Source organism: Urtica dioica, chromosome 6 (assembly GCF_054948205.1).
Source record: "Urtica dioica subsp. dioica isolate 48M chromosome 6, U.dioica_male_clone48M_v1_H2, whole genome shotgun sequence".
Taxonomy (NCBI): domain Eukaryota; kingdom Viridiplantae; phylum Streptophyta; class Magnoliopsida; order Rosales; family Urticaceae; genus Urtica; species Urtica dioica.
In genome coordinates this window covers 9,661,919-9,682,662 of record NC_142761.1, presented here as the reverse complement: position 1 = coordinate 9,682,662, position 20,744 = coordinate 9,661,919, and the positions used below count along the sequence as shown (strand labels likewise).

The 20,744-nt window shown below is 41.7% G+C and overlaps 2 protein-coding genes across 2 annotated transcripts; both read left to right on the top strand.

The window, feature by feature from the left end:
• The first annotated feature begins 1,155 nt into the window (after nt 1-1,155).
• On the top strand, nt 1,156-3,440 carry LOC149393323 (uncharacterized). Its single transcript, XM_089617978.1, has 5 exons — nt 1,156-1,360; nt 1,405-1,809; nt 1,903-2,578; nt 2,654-3,000; nt 3,229-3,440. The coding sequence occupies exons 1-5, from the start codon at nt 1,156-1,158 to the stop codon at nt 3,438-3,440; spliced, it is 1,845 nt and encodes a 614-aa protein (XP_089474104.1).
• Nucleotides 3,441-13,925: 10,485 nt separating this feature from the next.
• LOC149393322 (calmodulin calcium-dependent NAD kinase-like) lies at nt 13,926-18,074 on the top strand. Its single transcript, XM_089617146.1, has 9 exons — nt 13,926-14,159; nt 14,263-14,472; nt 14,920-15,143; nt 15,254-15,315; nt 15,861-16,082; nt 16,586-16,715; nt 16,788-17,113; nt 17,226-17,370; nt 17,628-18,074. The coding sequence occupies exons 1-9, from the start codon at nt 14,147-14,149 to the stop codon at nt 17,868-17,870; spliced, it is 1,575 nt and encodes a 524-aa protein (XP_089473272.1). The 5' UTR covers nt 13,926-14,146; the 3' UTR covers nt 17,871-18,074.
• Nucleotides 18,075-20,744: the final 2,670 nt, after the last annotated feature.

The following is a 20,744-nucleotide window of genomic DNA, read 5'->3' as shown; positions in this document are numbered from 1 at the left end:
TCCAATTCTCTTCCTTTAATCTCTTGAACTCCAGTTTTTATTAATGAAAATCATGTCGTTGGTCTATTTGTTTTTGAGTAATTCATCTTTTCTTCCATCTTTCTTCTTCTCATCATCATGAACTAAACCATCTAAGGGCTATGGCGTAGCGAGATTATGAAACGGTTATGGATTCCATATTATGATAGTGTAGAATTGTTATCGTTCTTACCGCTTTGTTTAATTCAAGTCTGAATTTAATGCTTGTATAAGAGTAGCTACCTTGTGCATGATTCGTATTTCAATTTAATGCTTGAAAGAGATTAGGTTGATTTTGTTCATGATTTGAATTACTATAATACATTCCTATGCTAGATATAGATAGGTTGTTATAGAATCGTGGTACGCTTCTGTGTTCATTGCTTGCCTTGTTTTTATTAGTTGAGATCGAAAGATAAAACTTTAGCATATGCTTAGGTTGCTCGATGATTGAGAGAGGTTTAGTGACACGATCAATGTGAGTGTGATTAACAAAGTATGAATGATAATGATAGTGCGTACTTTCATGAATCCAAACCGTAGAATGAACTCGTGAAACCATAGTCTTTACTTCTCGCTATTCATACAACCCGTTGCTTTCTGTTTATTTATTTATTTATTCGTTTATAAATTTGGTGTTCCATTCAACAACAGTTTCCTAAGTTCTCTTCGTGCTAGTGAGAATTGAATCTTTAATTTAGCCTAGTCCTCGTGGGATCGACTCGTACTTACGAACTTTACTACTTGAGCGACTACGTGCACTTGCGTGTGCAAGAATTTCGCAACAAGTTTTTGGCGCCGTTACCGTGGATTAAGTTTTCAATTGAGATTCAATTCACTAGTTTCAATTTGAACTTTATTTTAATTTTGTTTCTCATCTATTTTCGTGTTTACTTGTGAAGGTACATGCGAAAGGACGGTGAATCCAGTCTTCTTCCAATCGATCTTGAAATATAGAAAACGTGCAAGCAAAACAGAAAAGAGAAGAAGCAATACATCGAAGAATTGATTATGGCTGAAGAAGAGAAACCGCTCCTTGACTACGTTCTACCCACCACTCATGGGTATCGCTCAGCCATAGTCAATCCAGCCATTGATGGGAACCAGGGTTTCGAGATCAAGACGTGAACGATTAATATGATTCAACAGAATCAGTTCTCAGGAGCCCTAAGCGAAGACCCGAATGAACACATCGCGAACTTCAACGAATTGTGTAGCACGTTCCAGATCCATAACGTTGCCGCTGACGCTATCCGTCTTCGTTTGTTCCCATTTTCGCTTCGCGACCGAGCGAAAGCATGGCTGAATTCCCTGCCTGCCAATTCCATCAACACATGGGAAGGTCTGTGCAACACCTTCCTAGCAAAGTTCTTCCCCTTTGAGAAGACTGCTCGCCTGAGAAACGAGATCCACAGTTTCGGGCAATGGGATTGAGAATCGCTTCCCGAAGCCTGGGCGAGATTCAAAGTGATGTTGAGGAAGTGTCCCACCATGGGATCACCTTACCGGTCCAGCTCCAGACATTCTACTACGGACTCCTTACATCGACGAAAACATTGGTTAACACCGCTGCAGGAGGCACGGTACTAACCAAAACTCCATCAGAGTTCCACGCCCTTCTTGAAGAACTAGCACGCTCCAATGAGCAATGCCCGGTGGAGAGGAGACTCATGAAAGCTGGCCCCGTGACAGCACAAGCGGCTACGACTGACAGTGAAGCAGAAGTATTAAAAGAAGTGCTGACTCAAATGGCGGATCTGAAGAAGCAGTTTCAAGAGATGAGAGCTACTGGCAACGTCGCACAAACTACACCGGAGCAGTGTTTTTGGTGAACTGGGCCACACTATACCGACGATTGCCCTCATGCAAATGATGTTCTTCCAGAGAACGCCAATTACGTGGGAAATTACAACAACCGGCCCCCATTTCAGAATGCCAACAACTATAACAATGGAGCCTGGAACAATCATTACAACCAAGGATGGAGAACACCACCTCAACAACAACAAGGCTTCCTTCAGAACCGACCTCCTCATGCGTTCCAGAATCAGCAACAAGGGCATCACCAACACGAGTTCCAAACGCGCCATCAACAGAATCAGCCCGCCCCTAAAGATAAGCTGGAGGAGTTGCTCACATCGTTCATCTCCACGTCTCAAATGCAGATCCAGAATCAATCGGCGCATATCCGAAACCTTGAGACGCAAATGGGGCAGATAGCACAAGCTCTCAACGTGCGACCGCAAAGCACCCTTCCGAGCAACACCAATGTCAATCCTAAGGACCAGTGTAATGCGATCACTCTTCGCAGTGGGTTGGTGGTCGACAACATCAACAAAGGGAAAGCTAAAGCCGAAGGTGAAGTAGCATCATCAACAACTCCATCACCAAAGATTGCACCACCACCACCATTGCCCGCACCTATTCCAGTGCCATTTCCTCATCGACTCAAGAATGCAAAGCTCGACAAGCAATTCGGGAAATTCTTAGAGATGCTCAAACAACTCCGAATCAATATCCCATTCGCTAACGCCATCGAGCAAATGCCTAGCTATGCAAAGTTCTTGAAGGACATCCTTTCCAAAAGGCGTAGGATCGACGATTGTAGCACTATCACTCTCTCTTAAGAGTGTAGTGCGATAATCCAGAGAAAGCTCCCTCCGAAGCTGAAAGATCAGGGGAGTTTCACTGTGCCATGTGCCATCGGAGATCTATATTTTGAGAAAGTCCTATGCGACCTGGGAGCCAGCATCAACCTCATGCCGTTCTCCATATTCCAAAAACTTGGCATTGGCGAGGTACAACCTACACGGGTCACGCTTCAAATGGCGGACAGATCCATCAAGCACCCCCGAGGGATAATCGAAGATGTCCTCGTCAAGGTGGACAAGTTCATCTTCCCCGCAGATTTTGTGGTACTCGACATGGAGGAAGATAGGAACATTCCCATCATCCTGGGAAGACCATTCCTAGCCACAGGAGGTGCATTGATCGATGTTCAGAAGGGAGAACTCAAGCTACGAGTGCAAGACGAATAAGTCGTCTTCAACGTTTTCGACACCATGAAGTACCCAAAGGCGAGCGATGACATTTTCTGAGTAGACGTCTGTGATGCGATCATCAACGATCATTCGTGTCGCCTTGAAGAAACCCTTGAGGTATGCATTCTGAAGTCAAGTGAATTTGCTGATAATATTGTTACATGTGCAGCCTTAGAGTACGCAATGTACATGGACGGGTTCGAAGCTAACAAGAGGAGATATTTCGAGGAATTGGGGGCAAGTTCAAAACCAGTCAAGCCATCCATAGAGGAACCCCCGGAGCTCGAGCTAAAGGAGCTGCCTAGTCACCTTCGCTACGCGTTTCTCGGAGAGAAGAAAACGCTACCTGTCATCATCTCCGATCACCTCAACGCCGAGTAAGAGGAAAAATTGTAGCGAGTGTTGCGGGCCCATATGCATGCAATCAGATGGACTCTTTCCGACATCAAAGGAATAAGTCCATCCTATTGCATACATCGCATCCTTATGGAAGACAATTTTCGGCCCTCCGTAGAGCATCAACGAAGGCTCAATCCGGCAATGAAGGAAATGGTGCGCAAAGAAATTCTGAAGTGGCTTGACACCGGAGTGATCTACCCCATCTCTGACAGTTCTTGGGTCAGCCCGGTCCAGTGTGTCCCTAAGAAAGGTGGAATGACGGTGATACGGAACAACAACAACGAGCTCAACCCAACGAGAACTGTCACCGGTTTCAGAATTTGCATGGACTACCGGAAGCTCAATGCCGCTACTCGAAAAGATCACTTCCCTCTCCCCTTCATTGATCAAATGCTCGATCAGCTCGCCGACCACGAGTATTACTGCTTCCTTGATGGCTACTCCGGATACAACCAGATTGCTATAGCGCCCGAGGACCAAGAGAAGACGACATTCACATGTCCGTACGGCACCTTCGATTTTCGGCGAATGCCCTTCGGTTTATGTAATGCACCGGCGACATTTCAGAGATGCATGATGGCCATTTTCTCGGACATGATCGAGCGCACGATTGAGGTATTTATGGATGACTTCTCTGTCTTTGGTTCCACTTACGATGTGTGTCTCTAGAACTTGTCCAGGGTTTTAGATCGATGCGTGGAGACAAATCTCGTCCTCAATTGGGAGAAGTGTCATTTTATAGTGAAGGAGGGGATCGTTCTAGGCCACCGCGTATCATCACAAGGGCTGGAAGTGGATCGAGCAAAGATTGCAATGATTGAGAAGTTACCCCCACCCATCTCAGTCAAAGGCGTGCGGAGCTTTCTGGGGCATGCGGGGTTTTATCGGAGATTCATTAAAGACTTCTCGAAGATCACAAAGCCTCTCTGTGGCCTCCTCGAGAAAGACGCAAAATTCATCTTCACCGATGAGTGCATGGAGGCGTTTAACACACTAAAAGAGAAGTTGAGCACGCCCCCGGTAATAGTCGCACCCGAGTGGGGTGAGCCATTTGAGATCATGATCGACGCCAGCGACTTCGCCGTTGGAGCAGTCCTTGGGCAACGATGAGGAAATGTGTTCCACACGATATATTACGCCAGTCGAACCCTCAACGAGGCTCAGGTCAACTACACTACCACAGAAAAAGAGCTCCTCGCAGTGGTCTTTGCCTTTGACAAATTCCGGCCCTATGTCATCGGCAATAAGATCATCGTCTACACTGACCACGCAGCAATCCAGTACTTAATGGAGAATAAAGACGCAAAGCCAAGGCTCATTCGTTGGGTTCTCCTTCTTCAAGAGTTCGATGTGGAGATAAAAGACAAAAAGGGAGCAGAGAACAACGTCGCCGACCATCTCTCGCGTCTTGAAGACTTCACGCACGTACCCGATCGAAGCACGCCCATCGATGATAATTTTCGGGACGAGAAAGTAATGGCGGTTGAAGCAAGCGCAACGCCGTGGTATGCCGACATCATCAACTTCTTGGTGAGCAACGAGATGCCACCGGACTATACTCACCACCAAAAGAAAAGATTTCTCTCCGATGCGCGCCGATACTATTGGGAAGAGCCGATTCTCTATCGACAATGCGCTGACTCAATAATCCGAAGGTGCGTCCCCGATGATGAGATTCCTTCTATTCTCAGACACTGTCATTCTTTAGAGTGCGGAGGGCATTTCGGGCACAACCGCACGGCAGCAAAGGTGCTTCAGAGTGGCTTCTTCTGGCCAACCCTTTTCAGAGACTGCTGGCGTTTCGTGGAGACATGTGATCGATGCCAAAGAAAAGAAAATATCTCCAACAGGAACGAGATGCCGTTGAAAAATATTCTGGAAATAGAGTCGTTCGATGTGTGGGGAATCGACTTCATGGGACCATTCCCATCCTCATACGGCAATAAATATATCCTCCTCGCGGTCGACTATGTGACAAAGTGGGTCGAGGCAAAGGCGTCTCCAACAAACGACGGAAAGGTGGTGATAAACTTCCTTAAGCGCAACATCTTCACAAGGCACGGCACACCACGTGCGATCGTGAGCGACGGAGACTCTCACTTCTGCAACCGCCAATTCTCTGCACTCCTCGCGAAGTACAGTGTTAACCACCGGAAAGCTCTGGCCTATCACCCGCAATCCAACGGCCAAGCTGATGTCTCCAACCGAGAGATAAAGAAAATTTTGGAGAAGACAGTGGGAAGCTCATTGAAGGACTGGGCGCACAAACTCGACGACGCACTTTGGGCTTACCGGATAACCTTCAAAACCCCGTTGGGAATGTCGCCATACAAGCTCATCTATGGCAAGGCGTGCCACCTCCCAGTGGAACTTGAGCACAGAGCGTTATGGGCAATGAAACTCCTCAACTTTGACCATAAGGCAGCCGGGAAACAGAGACTCCTCCAACTCAACGAACTCGACGAGTTCCGCTTAGAGGAATTCGAGAACGCGAGGATCTACAAGCAAAAGATGAAAGCATGGCATGACAAGCACATCGTACCGAAAGAGATCAACTCGGGACAACAAGTCCTTCTTTACAACTCCCGGTTGAGACTCTTTCCCCGAAAGCTCAAATCAAGGTGGTCCGGGTCATTCACAGTCATACAAGCATTCCCATCGGGAATGTTCGAGCTCGAAGGCATCAACGGCGGGAAATTTATGGTGAACGGACAACGAGTGAAGTCGTATTATGGTGGAGTATTTGAAAACGAGAAAGTCGTGGCGTACCTGAACAGCACCGAATAAAACATGGTACCCCGTCAAGCTATTGACGTTAACTAAAGCGCTCCGTGGGAGGCAACCTACGTTTTCTTTCATCGCATTTATTCTTTTCAGTTTTATTTTTTTAATTTTTTTTTTCTGTTGTCCTTTTCTTCTCTCTTTTCTTTCTTCTTGATTTTTCAGAAAAAAGACGCTATCGTCGCGGCGCTATGGAAATCATGGCGCCGCGATAAAAGCCAGAAATAGATGGCGCTACTAAGCGTTCACTGTGGGGGCGCGACAAAATATCATTGCGGCGCGATTAAAATCTGCGCGCCGCAATGATTCGAGACTTTTGAAAAATCTGGGCGGTTTTAAAAGACAAACTCGTGTTTTTTTCAATTTTTTTTACATTCTCTCTCACTTTGAGCACGAACCCTAACCCCATTTTTCTCCAAATTTCACTTCACAACCTCGTTTTCACCCGATTTCAACACGAAATTCATTCCTACTTGTGTGATTAGCGACTTTATTCACTCTCTCTTCTCTATTCTTGGGTGTTTAAGTGGTGTTCTTGCTAAAATCCGAAAATCACAAGGTAAGATTTTGGATTTCGAATTTAGATGTGATTTGCTTACTTTGGTTGTGCTTGAGTGATTTCAATCGAATGTAGGTTGATTGTTCATAGTTTGGGGGGTTTAAAGAAACGTGTTTTGAGTAGGATTCCTTTGATAAAATTTTTGCTCACCACGTGTTTGATGAAAAGCCCGAGAGAATCGAGAATTATTTTTGCACGAATTTGTCTAGGTCCTTGAGTAGATTTCACGTGCCGTTTGTCTTCGTTTGGTGATTTGTTGATATGGATAGTTTGGGTTTTGGTTATCATGAACGTTATCACGTCGGGGTTAAACCTGACGTGTGTTTTTTTTATCTAATACTATCTTTTGAGTGTATAGAATGGGACGAGACCGGCGATCGACAGCGGACACATCGACTAAGAAGCGAAAGACAACGGCGGGAACCTCGAGCCAAGCAACGGGAGGTCGACCAATCACGCTCGTCGAAGGTGCGGAGAAGAAGTGGGACGATTTCCAATCGTTCAACCTGATTCACGAGTGCAAATTCTTACCATCCGATGATCGAGCAATATGTGGGAACGCAAAAGCTCAACTTGACGCTCTCAAATGGGGAAAATTGGCAACCATTGACGCTCCGATCGTGCCTCGGTTAGTCCGAGAATTCTACTCCAACTTAGCCGTCACGGATCCGGAACTTGGTGAAGTGCGGGTCCGAGGGGTAATTGTCAACATATCCACGAGCGCCATGAACGCTTTCCTCGGGATTACCCCTCCACATGCCGACTCATACACACCGATGGTGTTGAACCCTCCACTCCCGGAGATGTTGACCACACTTTGCAAGCCCGGTGAGGTCTACGATTCCAAACCGAGCCGTTATACGCATCGAGAGTCTCCAAAGCATCTCTCGATCAAGAAAGTGAATCGCTTCGCCAAAGCATGGATATATTGGATCAACGCCTCGATACTGCCAAGCACTCACGAGCACCACATCACATTTGAGAGACTCGCCTTACTATATTGCATTGCAACGGGTCGAGGCATCAATCTTGGGCAGATTCTTCATGATCACATCATCCGAACGGCAAATCGGGGCAAGACTGGGTCGCTCGGTCATGGGAGTCTGATCACCGCAATATGCGGATCAGCCGGCGCCAAACTTCTAGCGAATGAGCAGTTGATTGCATTGACGGGGCCAATAGATCCGGCAAAGTTCTTGAAATTCCCGAACTGGAAGGGAGGAGACCCCGAACCGAACAGGCGGGGATTCATCAACATTCGACAAGCGGAGCCTGCGGAGGAAGAGCCAGACGAGCCCGAGGCGGAAGAAGAAGACGAGGAGGATGACGATTACGTGCCGCAAAGCCAAGCCAACTACGACGAGTTGGTGAATCTGGTGACCGGCGAATTTCAATCCCTCCGTGGCGAAATGCAAGCAGAGCGGGTGGCAAGCGAGGCATTCAGAACAGAGATGCGCTCACGACACGGGGCATACGAGGCTTTTCAAGCCGAAGTTCGACACAACATCAATGAGCTCGGTCGAGGCCAAGCATCAATCATGGCGTTTCAAATGAGCTCGGTCGAGGCCAAGCATCAATCATGGCGTTTCAAGAAGCTTATGGGCAACGACACGTTGTTGAAGGTGAATTCCATCGGTCCATTTACGATACATGGACCGCACGTCAAGACCCCCCATCTCAGCCGGACATGCCTTTCTACCCCACCTACCCAACGGAGCTCACGGCCCCGTTCCCACCGCCCTATCACCACGATCCATATCACGCGCCACCCGTGCAATATCCACCACCGCAATATCAGCCACCACCACAGCACTACCAGCAGCCTCCACCTCACTATCACCAACCTCCGCCGTCCTATTATCACACTCCGCCATATCAGCCGGGCCAGCCATCATATTTCCAAACGCCGCCGAGATATCGCTATAGCCAAACACCACCGCCGGGCTTCAATGACCCATTCCATGCCGAACCATCTCGGCGAGACAGAGACGATTAGGGGCGATCCCCAATCCCTCGATTACATTGTGGACAATGTAAGTTCTGAGTTTGGGAGGGGGGGGAGTATATAATTCTTAATGATTTACGGGGGGAAATTTTTTGTATATTAGGTAGAGTTTGTTCAGTTTGTGCATTTAGGTAAATCTTAGGTGAATTTTAATGTTTGGCTTGCCGATGATCTAGAAAGTCTTAAGTTTTTTACTGTGGAATTTAACGCATGAGCTACCTGGTGTGAAAGAACTTTGTTGAGTTGTGTTGCTGTGTTAGACCCGAATGATGTATGTCTCGAAGCTTAGGGAATCTAGATGAGTAGCCCGACCAATTATTTGAAATGAAAACACCGAACACATTAGAACCTTCTCTGATCCCTAGTTGAAGCGAAATTAAGTGCGCATTGATCTAGTAAGAATGATATAGGCATTAGGAATAACCTGTCGAGCCAAAAAAAGCCAACCCGGAAATATTTATCAATTAGAACCCACTCACAAAAAGCCGAACGTCATACCCTTCTCGATACTTAGTCAGAAAAAGCCGAGCCAATAATTTTGAAATCCCACAAAGAACCCCACTAACGTTAGCGACTCTTGAGTGTCAATATGAGTGAAATCTTCTACGATTGTGTGACATGTTCGTTGACTAGTCTCTACATGTTCATTAGATCCAAAGGCACCATGCCGGCGATTATTATCGTAAAAAAAAAGGAAAAAAAAAGAAAGCGCTATCGTCGCGACGCTAAGAAAGAAAGAAAGAAAGCGAAAAAAATGTGTTTAGTTTAATTTTATGTTGGCATGGTGTTTTGTGAGTTAAATTAGAGACTTGTGTGAGCGTGATTGAAGTTTGGGGGGGAAAACACGGGAAGAGTAAAAAAAAAGTGAGTGAGTAAACTTTGTATGAGGCGTACGAATTTTGGTGAGAAATTGAGTCGCTAAGGTTAGTGTTTAAGCCGTCAAAAATTCCACTCCATACCTTTGACCCAAGCCTGAACATTACAAGCCGGTTAAGACCTAATTGACGAGCTAGAGAGGATATGCGCACATTAGTGGAGATCAAGGGAGATGAGGGGGCATATGGATGTGTCGAATCGAAATAAACTCCCATTCATTGTTCGATTTTTGTGTTCTTTTGATGGTGGTTGCGAGGGCTACGAAACCTGATTGTCCGATTGCTATTGAGATGGGGAAACATTGAAACGGTTTAGGGTAACATTCACTTGTATGAGGTCTTTCGCATTGGGTAGTTAGCTTGAAGTTTGAAATCGTGGGTTTCCGTGTCATTGTTAATCGAGAGACTTGACATTGAGGCAAGTGCTAGTAGTCAAGGTGTGTAAGCATAAAGTTTCACCTAGGAGTAGGTTGTGTTTTGTTTCTTTTTGTCACTTGAGGACAAGTTACGGTTTAAGTTTGGGGGGATTTGGTAGGTGCGTTAATCACGCGTAAAACTCCTATCCCTCGACTTAAAACGAGCGAGTTCTCAAGTGTCTTTGATAGTTTCTAGTGTGTTTTTGATGATTTACAGGTACAAAGGAGCAGAGAAGCTTAAGAAGTCATTTTCGGAGCAAACGGGAGTCGAAACGGAGCAAAACTGAGGTTTATAAAGAAAGTCAACGTTGGATATTGACTATTCGCGGCGCGGTGATAATCAGAGCGGCGCCATGAGTTACCAGCGCGGCGCTAGAAAAACCTGTCACATATGGCGGTCATTCCCGTTCAGCAGCGCGGCGCGATGGATACTTAGAGCGCCGCAATATACCGCGACTCTTGACTGTGGCGACGCGATGGATGCGATTTGGGAAACTGATTACGCGTTTTTGATTTAACCTGGGCCATTGGATCTCATTAAGTGGCCAAGATGACTCCGAAATTAGGCTAGAAACTTATAAATCCTACCTTTGTAACCTAGAAAGACATCTTTTGTTTAGTTTTTATTTTTTCTTAGGTTGTTTGGCTAATCAGAGTTTTTTGGAGAGACAGAGATTAAAGCGCCGTCTTCATCGATTTCGTTCATCATTATTTACACAGTTCCAATTCCCTTCCTTTAATCTCTTGAACTCCAGTTTTTATTAATGAAAATCATGTCGTTGTTCTATTTGTTTTTGAGTAATTCATCTTTTTCTTCCATCTTTCTTCTTCTCATCATCATGAACTAAACCATCTAAGGGCTATGGCGTAGCGAGATTATGAAACGGTTATGGATTCTATATTATGATAGTGTAGAATTGTTATCGTTCTTACCGCTTTGTTTAATTCAAGTCTGAATTTAATGCTTGTATAAGAGTAGCTACCTTGTGCATGATTCGTATTTCAATTTAATGCTTGAAAGAGATTAGGTTGATTTTGTTCATGATTTGAATTACTATAATACATTCCTATGCTAGATATAGATAGGTTGTTATAGAATCGTGGTACGTTTCTGTGTTCATTGCTTGCCTTGTTTTTATTAGTTGAGATCGAAAGATAAAACTTTAGCATAGGCTTAGGTTGCTAGATGCTTGAGAGAGGTTTAGTGACACGATCAATGTGAGTGTGATTAGCAAAGTATGAATGATAATGATAGTGCGTAACTTCCATGAATCCAAACCGTAGAATGAACTCGTGAAACCATAGTCTTTACTTCTCGCTATTCATACAACCCGTCCCGTTGCTTTCTGTTTATTTATTTATTTATTCGTTTATAAATTTGGTGTTCCATTCAACAACAGTTTCCTAAGTTCTCTTCGTGCTAGTGAGAATTGAATCTTTAATTTAGCCTAGTCCTCGTGGGATCGACTCGTACTTATAAACTTTACTACTTGAGCGACTACGTGCACTTGCGTGTGCGAGAATTTTGCAACAAAGGGTAGACGAGGAGCTAAAGAGGCGTTTCTTATTTATCGGCCTTGCGGAGAGGACATTCCACACGGATAATAGGATTAGGTGGAACTCAGCCTTTTTAATGTTGACAACCCTCTTGATCGATAGATAAGTAGATGTTATTGGAGCAATCCTCGATCATGAAAGAGTAATCCAACTAGATAATGACCCTCCTTTAATCAAGCTCGATTGTGAGTGAAATTATTAAACGCATAATTTATGAGATGATTATTCAACTATTGGTTATGACAACTAGTTGAGCAACTAATTGCTTATGCAAGATCAAACAAAAGCAATCAAACAAACATAAAATAAGAAAATACACATAGATTTGTACCCGTTCCGTGACTAAGCACCTAGTAAGAATGACTGATACGTCAAGTGGTGAAAAGCACTCCAATAATAATTAATCAAATATAGAGGGGCTTAGGTTTGCAGACCCCCTCTCAAACAGCCATCTCCTTCGATCTTCCAAAATATTGCAATTTAAGATCCCATTAGATCAGAGGCTCACTCTCTTTTCTCCGCAATCCTCTCCCAAAGATTGTATCAACGAATCAACGCAAAAACACGTTATTCACAAGCTCTGTACAAATAAAGCACAATAACATCAAACAATTTTTTGAACAAGTTGTCGATGAAGATCTCCAAGGCAGAGAGATTGGCTGAAGAATAAAACGGTGTGTCTTGACTAAAATTAGAAGTGTCAAACCTAATTAAAACCCTAGGAGAGTTATATTAAGTTTGCAACTAAATCTTCCGAGAATTTGTATAATCGAAAACCAAATCCGATCATATCTACCCATAAATCTCGGACTAAAAATAGAATGTTCTCAGTTTAATTCACACGGGATGAAATGTAGTTAGAGTAACCCGATATCTTGAACAACTTATTGCATAACGTTTAGAACAATTACACAATTAAGTTTTTGGTTCCTCCTGAACTTACATGTGTGGGTTAGCTTGAAATCTACCATATTCATATTTTATAGGCATATCAATTATCGACTGATAGATTCCAACAATCGCTCTCTCTCTAAACCCTCTCTCTCTCTCTCTCTAGCAAATTAGATCTAGATCTAGATCTAGCGGGGGTGAGCGCCGCCGCCGCCCCTCTGGGCTCGGACGCCGTCGCTGTCGCGGCTCCGGTCCGGAGGGGAGGGCGTTTTCTCCACGAGACCCTTCTCAGTGGATTCGTCGCAGAGGCCGGTTCTTCTTCGTTTCTTCTTCGTCGCAGAGGTTGCCGAGCTCGAAGGCTGCCGAGCTCAGATCCGGCGACCATCGACCGTCGAGCTCAGGACCGTCGACCGCCAAGCCCAGATCCGTCGACCGTCGACCGCCGAGCCCAGGCCCGTCGACCGTCGACCGCCGAGCTCAGATCCGGCGATCCCAACCTCTCTGACCACTCTCCAGAGGCTGGCCACCGCCAAGAACCCCGCCCCGGCGAGCTCCCCTCCATCACCAGAGCTCCGGTCGGCACCGCGTCACCACCAGGCCCGGCCTCGCCACCGCCGGCCCAAGCGCCGCCGCCAGCTAGGCGGTTCGACCCTCCTTCGTCGTCGCTTCCTGAAGGTGCTCCACGCCGTGGGTTCGAGTCTTTGAAGCTTGTCGAGTGATGGGTTGTTTGGGTCTTGGTTACGTTGGTTCTTTGGTGGGGTCTTTTGTGTTTGTTTTGGTTGTAATTTCCCTGTTTTCTTTGCTTTTTGCAATAGCTATCTGTTTTCTGAAGTTGGATTAGCCATCGTTCAGCCTTCCGTTATGGAATTCCTGTTAGACAAGCGTTTATGCAGGTTTGAGACTCTCTTCCGAGATCTTGTGCTCTTGGTTGTTCGGGTTTGCCTATCAACCATAGAGGTTTTTGTCAAAGAGCCGATGTTGTGCTCGATTAGTTGTGTGCTTTGTTGGTTTTCCATTGTTGGATTCCAAGCCACGTTTAAACCCCTTGATCGCTTTCATTTGATCATATCGATGGGTTGGGTTCGGTTCGAGACCATGAGCATCTCTGTTTCGGGACTTTCAAAGTCTGCATTAGTGATTGTAATCACTTCTTTCTAATGGAATTCTCGGTTTTCTCTAAAAAAAAAAAGAACAATTACACAATTATTTTCCAAATTTGAAACCATGTCACCAAGGACAAACAATAATGAAAAGTGTTTTGAAGATACCAAGGGCTTCGACGAGCCACGCTAAATGACCCCGGTTCTAGAAGTAAATTAGATAGTTTCAAATATTTATTTTATACAACTTTTTAGGTTTTCCAATTAAATAAGATATAATCATGCAATGTCTACTCTACATACAAACAAATAAAAAATAGTCTCTGAGGACTCTCTCTCAATTCTCTTTAAATAAAACATAAAAGCCAGCCATTAAAACCACACCATTGCAAGCTCTGTAAATGCAGAGCTAAGCTAATTCTAATTAGTGTCGATAGAATCGTCTGACTTCCATCTATCGATCTCCGTTGCGTCGAGTCAACGAAGACCTAGAACGAAAAGAATATGACTCACCACGGTACTAAAAATAACCGAGAAATAGTCAAAGCTTGTATTTCTGTTTCTTCATTCTTAGTTTTCCTTCAATGATTAAGTTTTTTTTTGTTGTTTATTTAACTCAGATGAGAACGTGAAGACAACGCGAGCTCTGATCGCTTCGATTGCGGGGCTCGCCGCCGCCGGGGCGGTCGCCGGCGCGTGGTATCAGCAGAGGCGCGTTTCTCAGTGTCCGGTGACGGTGCTGGCCGGGGGACATCGCCACGTGTACGTTCCGAAGATTGATAAAACGGAATCTGGTCGCCACAACCTAGAGCGATTCTCTCATTTCGTCGGTAAGGTTTTCATTTTTGTGTGGTGAATCTCTTTATACCAAAATAAAACTTTTAGTCTTTTGTTAGTATTATTGTTACAATGTGTGTGTGCGTGTTTTTAGTTTGGTTCAATTTTGTTTAAATGTAATTTGTGGGTGGCGTGAAAAAAGGCCCTTTGTAAAAAAAACTAACAAAGTGTGAGAGAGAGAGAGAGAGAGAGAGAGAGAGAGAGAGAGAGAGAGCGCAAAATTGGGTTTTGTATTTAGAAGTTCCTTCGTAGGAAACGATTTAAAAATCTAGTGGATTTGTACGTATTAATTATAGAGGTTCAATAATTATAACTAATTAGGACCATTATAATGGTAAACCTTGAGACTGGATTCTCGGATTTGACCAATCTGTAACGTTTATAAAAAAATAAAATAAAAAAAAAGTGATTTTTTTGTGTTTTTATTTTTTCTTTTTTAGCTAGGCAACTGGGATTTTCAGATGGGAATGAGTGTCCACAGCTATGCAAATTAGCTCTGGAGTATCTGAGAAAACCCCAAGGATGTGAAGAAAAAATATATGAATTCTTTGATAATGAAGAAGATGTGGATTCTCTGTATGTTAAGTTGATTGAAGAGTTTGAGAGGTGTATTCTCAGCTACTTTGCCTTTCACTGGAGCGATACCTCGATCATGATTAGCCAGGTTTTATTACAATTCATAAGTCCAGATTTCTAATTTTGTCAATTTCATAGTGTCGTTTTTAGCTGATTGTGATTCCACTTTTGTGTTTGTTTGGGTGGTATCGTTTGCAGATCTTTAATGAACAGTCCGAAAAGAAGACAAAGCTCAAGGGATTTGTTTTACAAGCCACTAGGTAAGTGTTTTACTATTCGTATATGGTATGTCTAAATTTAGATATGGAATTTAGGGTTTCTAGTGCTTAGTAATTAAGCCAAAGATATATAGAGACAGAAACTGATTATATTAATTTTTGCTGAGGCATTCACTATTGTCCCTTCCAAATGCTTTCTAAACAGCAATTCTTCATTCAGTGGTGAGAATAAGTAATACTGTTATTATTTCAAAAGAAAAACAAAAAAATATCTTCACTCAAAAAAGAAAAAAAAGAAGTGTGATTAATTTCGTGAATTCTTGATGCTGTATATCATTTATAAATTTATAGAAAAAAAAACATTTATAAAGAAAGTCTGAGTGTGCTATAGATAAGGCACAGAACACATGATTTAACCAGAAGTCACAAAAATTAGTGGTGGTGACCATATAGACCCTACAAGCTTGACACACAGAAAGTGACACCAGACATTCACAATCCTAACAGTTTGTTGAATTATTTTACAAGTCAAAAAAAGTATTTACGAGGTATGTGAGATTTCGTGTTTTGTTTTGTTGGTGGGACAGAAAACAGAGGTTTGAGAGGGTGACAAAGAACTTGAAGGTGACTCGGGTGTTCTCGACTTTGGTGGAAGAAATGAAGGTGATTGGGGGAAGCAGCAATAGAGGAGACTCGAGCAACGATGTGATGGTTCCCGTTGCCCACTGCGATCGCAGCCCCGTTTTGCTCCTCATGGGCGGTGGCATGGGCGCTGGCAAGAGCACCGTCCTCAAAGACATCCTCAAAGAGTAATATATATGTTTAACTTTTAGACTTTTGGCACAACAATTTAGGAACATAAATAGTCGGATTCCATAACGATAAGTGGATAGTTAGGAGTTAGATGTAGAATACTTTGAAAAGGGTGTGAAAATGGTCTGTGAAAGATTAGCGGGTGGAAGAAATTCGTTGGGGTGAGCATGGACGTCTCCAATGTCCGATTTGTTTACTCTTGTATTTCCTTTCGTTTATATTTCGGTTGATAGAAATTTAACGATCCATAACAAACACTTGAAGTTTCACCATTGTCACATAACTCAGCAAAACCGTAGCAGAATACCATATACAAAGTAAAAAATTAGCACAGTCGAAATGTCTATTTCTCTAACCACGAGGAGTTGGTCTAGTGGTAAGGGCGAATGTTGGCATGTTATGGTTTCTCTAGTAGAAATCTTTCGTAATCAGCATTTCTCTCTCTCTCTCTCTCTCTCTCTCTCTGCTGCTTAATAAATTTGTTTCCCGACGATGACAGCGCATTTTGGTCAGAAGCGGCGGAGAAGGCGGTGGTGGTAGAGGCAGATGCTTTCAAGGAAAGCGATGTGATCTACAAAGCCCTTCAGTCTATGGGTAACCACAACGACTTGCTTCAAACTTCCGAGTTGGTAAGAAATCCCATCTCTCTCTCTCTCTCTATCGCTCTTTCCAATGAATTCGTACCATATATGCATTCTTAGGTGCACCAATCATCGACGGACGCGGCATCGTCTCTTCTAGTGACGGCGCTGAACGAAGGGCGAGATGTGATATTGGACGGGACGCTCTCGTGGGTCCCGTTCGTGGAGCAGACGATAGCGATGGCGAGGAACGTCCACATGCGCCGGTACCGCATGGGGGTCGGCTACAAGGTGGCCGAGGACGGGACCGTCACCGAGAATTACTGGGAACAGCTCAGCCAAGAGGAAGAAGATGCCAAGGAAGGGCACAACAGAATGAAGCCTTACAGGATAGAGTTGGTTGGCGTTGTTTGTGATCCTTACATGGCCGTGGTCAGAGGAATAAGGTCTTCTTTTTCTTTTTCATCCATTGTTTTTTAGTCGTACCATAAATTTTGATCAATTAGTGATAGGGTTTCTTCTTTTTTTTTTTTTTTTTTTTTAAACGTGCTTAAACAGGAGGGCCATAATGATTGGCAGAGCAGTGAGGGTGAATTCTCAATTGAAATCCCATCAGAGATTTGCGAGTGCATTTACTCAGTATTGTCCGCTTGTTGATAATGCAAAGCTGTATTCAACAAATGTTGTTGGAGGCCCACCACAGGTATCATTTTGAGACATGTTTATGTTAATGTCAATAACTAACCATAAATCAAATTTATTTTCTACTATTTTTGTCGTATCCATCTTTAATGAGTCTCCCCCAAGGCCCCAACCATATAATAAATGCCTGTATTTTAATTAATAATATCTCTTTTGAGGGTTGTACCTAATGGTGTACCAAATCGCGAGTGAAAGTGAACAGATGTGATATTTTGGTAACCAAATCCGCTAAGCAGACATTATATTCTTTTTTCACAGCTCATTGGATGGAAAGATGGATCTAAGAAGCTGCTCGTTGACCCCGATGAAATCGGATGTCTGAACCAATTCAGCACTTTGAATTCGGATGCTGAATCGATCTACGAGCTTTATGCGGATCCGGAATCTATATATCAGCCTGGTTCGATTTGGAACGACATTGTTTTGACACCGTCGAGGCAAACAGAGCAACAAGCTCTGATGGATTCTATTCGAAAAATCGAACAAGCGGCCTCTAGTTGAGGAGATTTGTGGATCTTTTTGGCAATGTCACATTTATCACTATCTCCATTTGTTGTTGTCTTTTTTTTTTCTTCTTCTTTTTGTTATTTTCTTTGTGGGAAAACATGAACTTCTACATGAAAAAAAAAACGGAGAATAGATTTGGAATTTTATTACATTTTCAAGGCATAAGCAGGAAATTCAAGCTGTGTTCTTTCCATTTGAGCCGCGTGGGTTTCTCTTTCTCTAATATAAATGGTTAAGAATTTGGTCTTTGCAGGGTTAAGAATAGGATCTAAAAAGTGCTTATTGATTTGGTTTTACAAATTTTATTATGGATTAATTGTTTGGGGCTCGAACCTATGATATTTCACAAAATGTCACCTATTGATTTGGATATGAATATTCCGCCTTATTTTATATTTATCTACATTAACATTTCCAGTTACACAATCAGATTTAGATGCTAAAATAATGATTAGTATAGAATGTTATGTTAATGAACGTGATATATATATATATATATATATATATATATATATATATAAGAAGAAAGAAAAATTACATTCTTTGCCATCTCCTCACCATATATACTAGGAAAAGTCACGTGCTAAATAAATATTTATTTACTATATACATTTTCTGTGAAATCCCAAATTTTAAACTTAATTTAAAAACTAAAATATTAATGTTCGAGTGACGTTAGTAATTTTTTTTTAATAAAGTAGTAGTGAATGATTTATTTATGTGGTAGTTTTTGAAGTTTTATTTTTTATGTGTGCTTTAGAGTGTTTTTGAATTTAATATACTCTTGACATTACAAATAAGTTCTATAATATATATAAGTTATATATTATAAATAAATTAGGTGTATATATACATGCTTTACACATATATATATTATAGTAAATTAAAATTAACGTATATATAAATAGTATATATACATATTACTTTATATTATATAACATAATTTATATAAGTCATCTTACGTTTATATTTATATATATATATATGTATATATATATATATAATTAGGTATATATATACATGCTTTACATATATATATATTATAGTAAATTAAAATTAACGTATATATAAATAGTATATATACATATTACTTTATATTATATAACATAATTTATATAAGTCATCTTACGTTTATATTTATTTATATATATATATATATATATATATATATATATATAAGATCAGCGTGTATATTATATATATATATAATAATAATAATAATTAATATATTAAGATTAGAAGTAGGATTACGGTTTGAGTTTTTGGTTAGGGTTTTTAGGGTTTAATTAAGCCATATATAAACATCTCATCCTTTTTCTTTTCACGCTTCTTCTCTGCTCTCACTCCCTCATCCCCCTCTTTGTTTGGAAATTCGTAGCTCTAATTAGGTATGCTTTCTTTTCTATCTGGTTCGGATTCCTTGAAAACGGTTTCTTAAAACGCTTGCCCTGGTTCCAAAAAATATGGTTTTACGTTGATTCTTTTTGGAAAAAGTTAGGTTTAAGTGTCTTCTATCTAAATCTTTAATCGAAAAATATTTTTATGAAATAAAGAATATTTTCCAATTATTTTCAAATCAGTGCGCAGACCTGAGACCTATTCCCGATTTTCAGACTTTAAACGTTTACTGTGGATTCAATTTTTATTTTGCTTTGATTATTTTAGAAAAAGTTAGGTTTAAAATCTTCTATCTAAATCTTTAATCAAAAAATATTTTTATGAAATACAGAATATTTTCTGATTATTTTAAAAATGGTGCGCAGACAGTTTTTTCGCAAAAAATTTAATGTTAGATTTTAGCATTTCTTTTATTTTTAATAAATTATTTTGACCGTAGTGCCTTTACAAAAAGTGATCAAAATTATGTTTTATACGTACTGGAATTTTTTACAGAAGTTTTCTCAGAGTTATAGTTTTCACCGAAACCCTAATAGCCAAGGGTATTTTCGTAATTTCACGTTGAATGTCGTTTCTGAAAATTTCCAGAACCTACAGTATGTCTTGAATCCTTTCCTTAGCTGATCCTCGGTAGTATTTTTTATCCCGATTAGGTTCCGAGTCGTTTTGAGCGTCCTTTTCCTTCGACGATCTACGATCGTAACCTTCGATATCCAGGTGAGAATAATCTCACTACAAAACAGATTAGTTCAAAATTAAATATGATGAGTTGTAATTCATGTTATAGTTTGTTTAAAGCTTTATATGTTGGTGATGTTTTTCTTTATTTGATTGTGTGATTGATTGTAGTAGTTGGATTTATGTTTGGCCAACTATGCAGTGTTAAGTTAAAGTAGATTTGAGAATGTACATGTTTTATATTTTTAATCATGTATTGTATGAGCGTATGTTTGAAAGTTTTTATGTACATGTCATATCAGTATGTAATGTTATTTTAAAAGTGAAAAAAATAAAGATAAGCAAGGGAGTCGTATTACCTCGAGAGGTATTAAGGAGAAGTTTCTTGGGCCGATGTCTAATGGGGAAATTTCTCGGGCCTAGGTAATAAGTTTAAAAGATAGAGCGAAGTGTGGGACTTTATATTTATAACCCCCACGTATTCGTATTTAAAGTGTACACTGAAATTGGTACGACTACCCTAAGGGCACCCCGAACTAAAAGTTGATAGAATCAAGAAAAGAAAGATCAAGTCATCAATTAGTTTTAAAATACTAATAACCGGTTCATGCATTGCATTACTCTTTTTATTTTGTGAGCTTTATATTTTTCTCGCTAAGCGTAAGCTCATCTCTTCGAAAAAAATTTGTGTCTGTGTTGTAGGTAAACAACTTGCAAAGAACTGAGCAAGGCGGACTAGCGGTGTCGATAGCGAGATGGTTGGGTCATGGTTTCCATTCACGAATTAAGTCT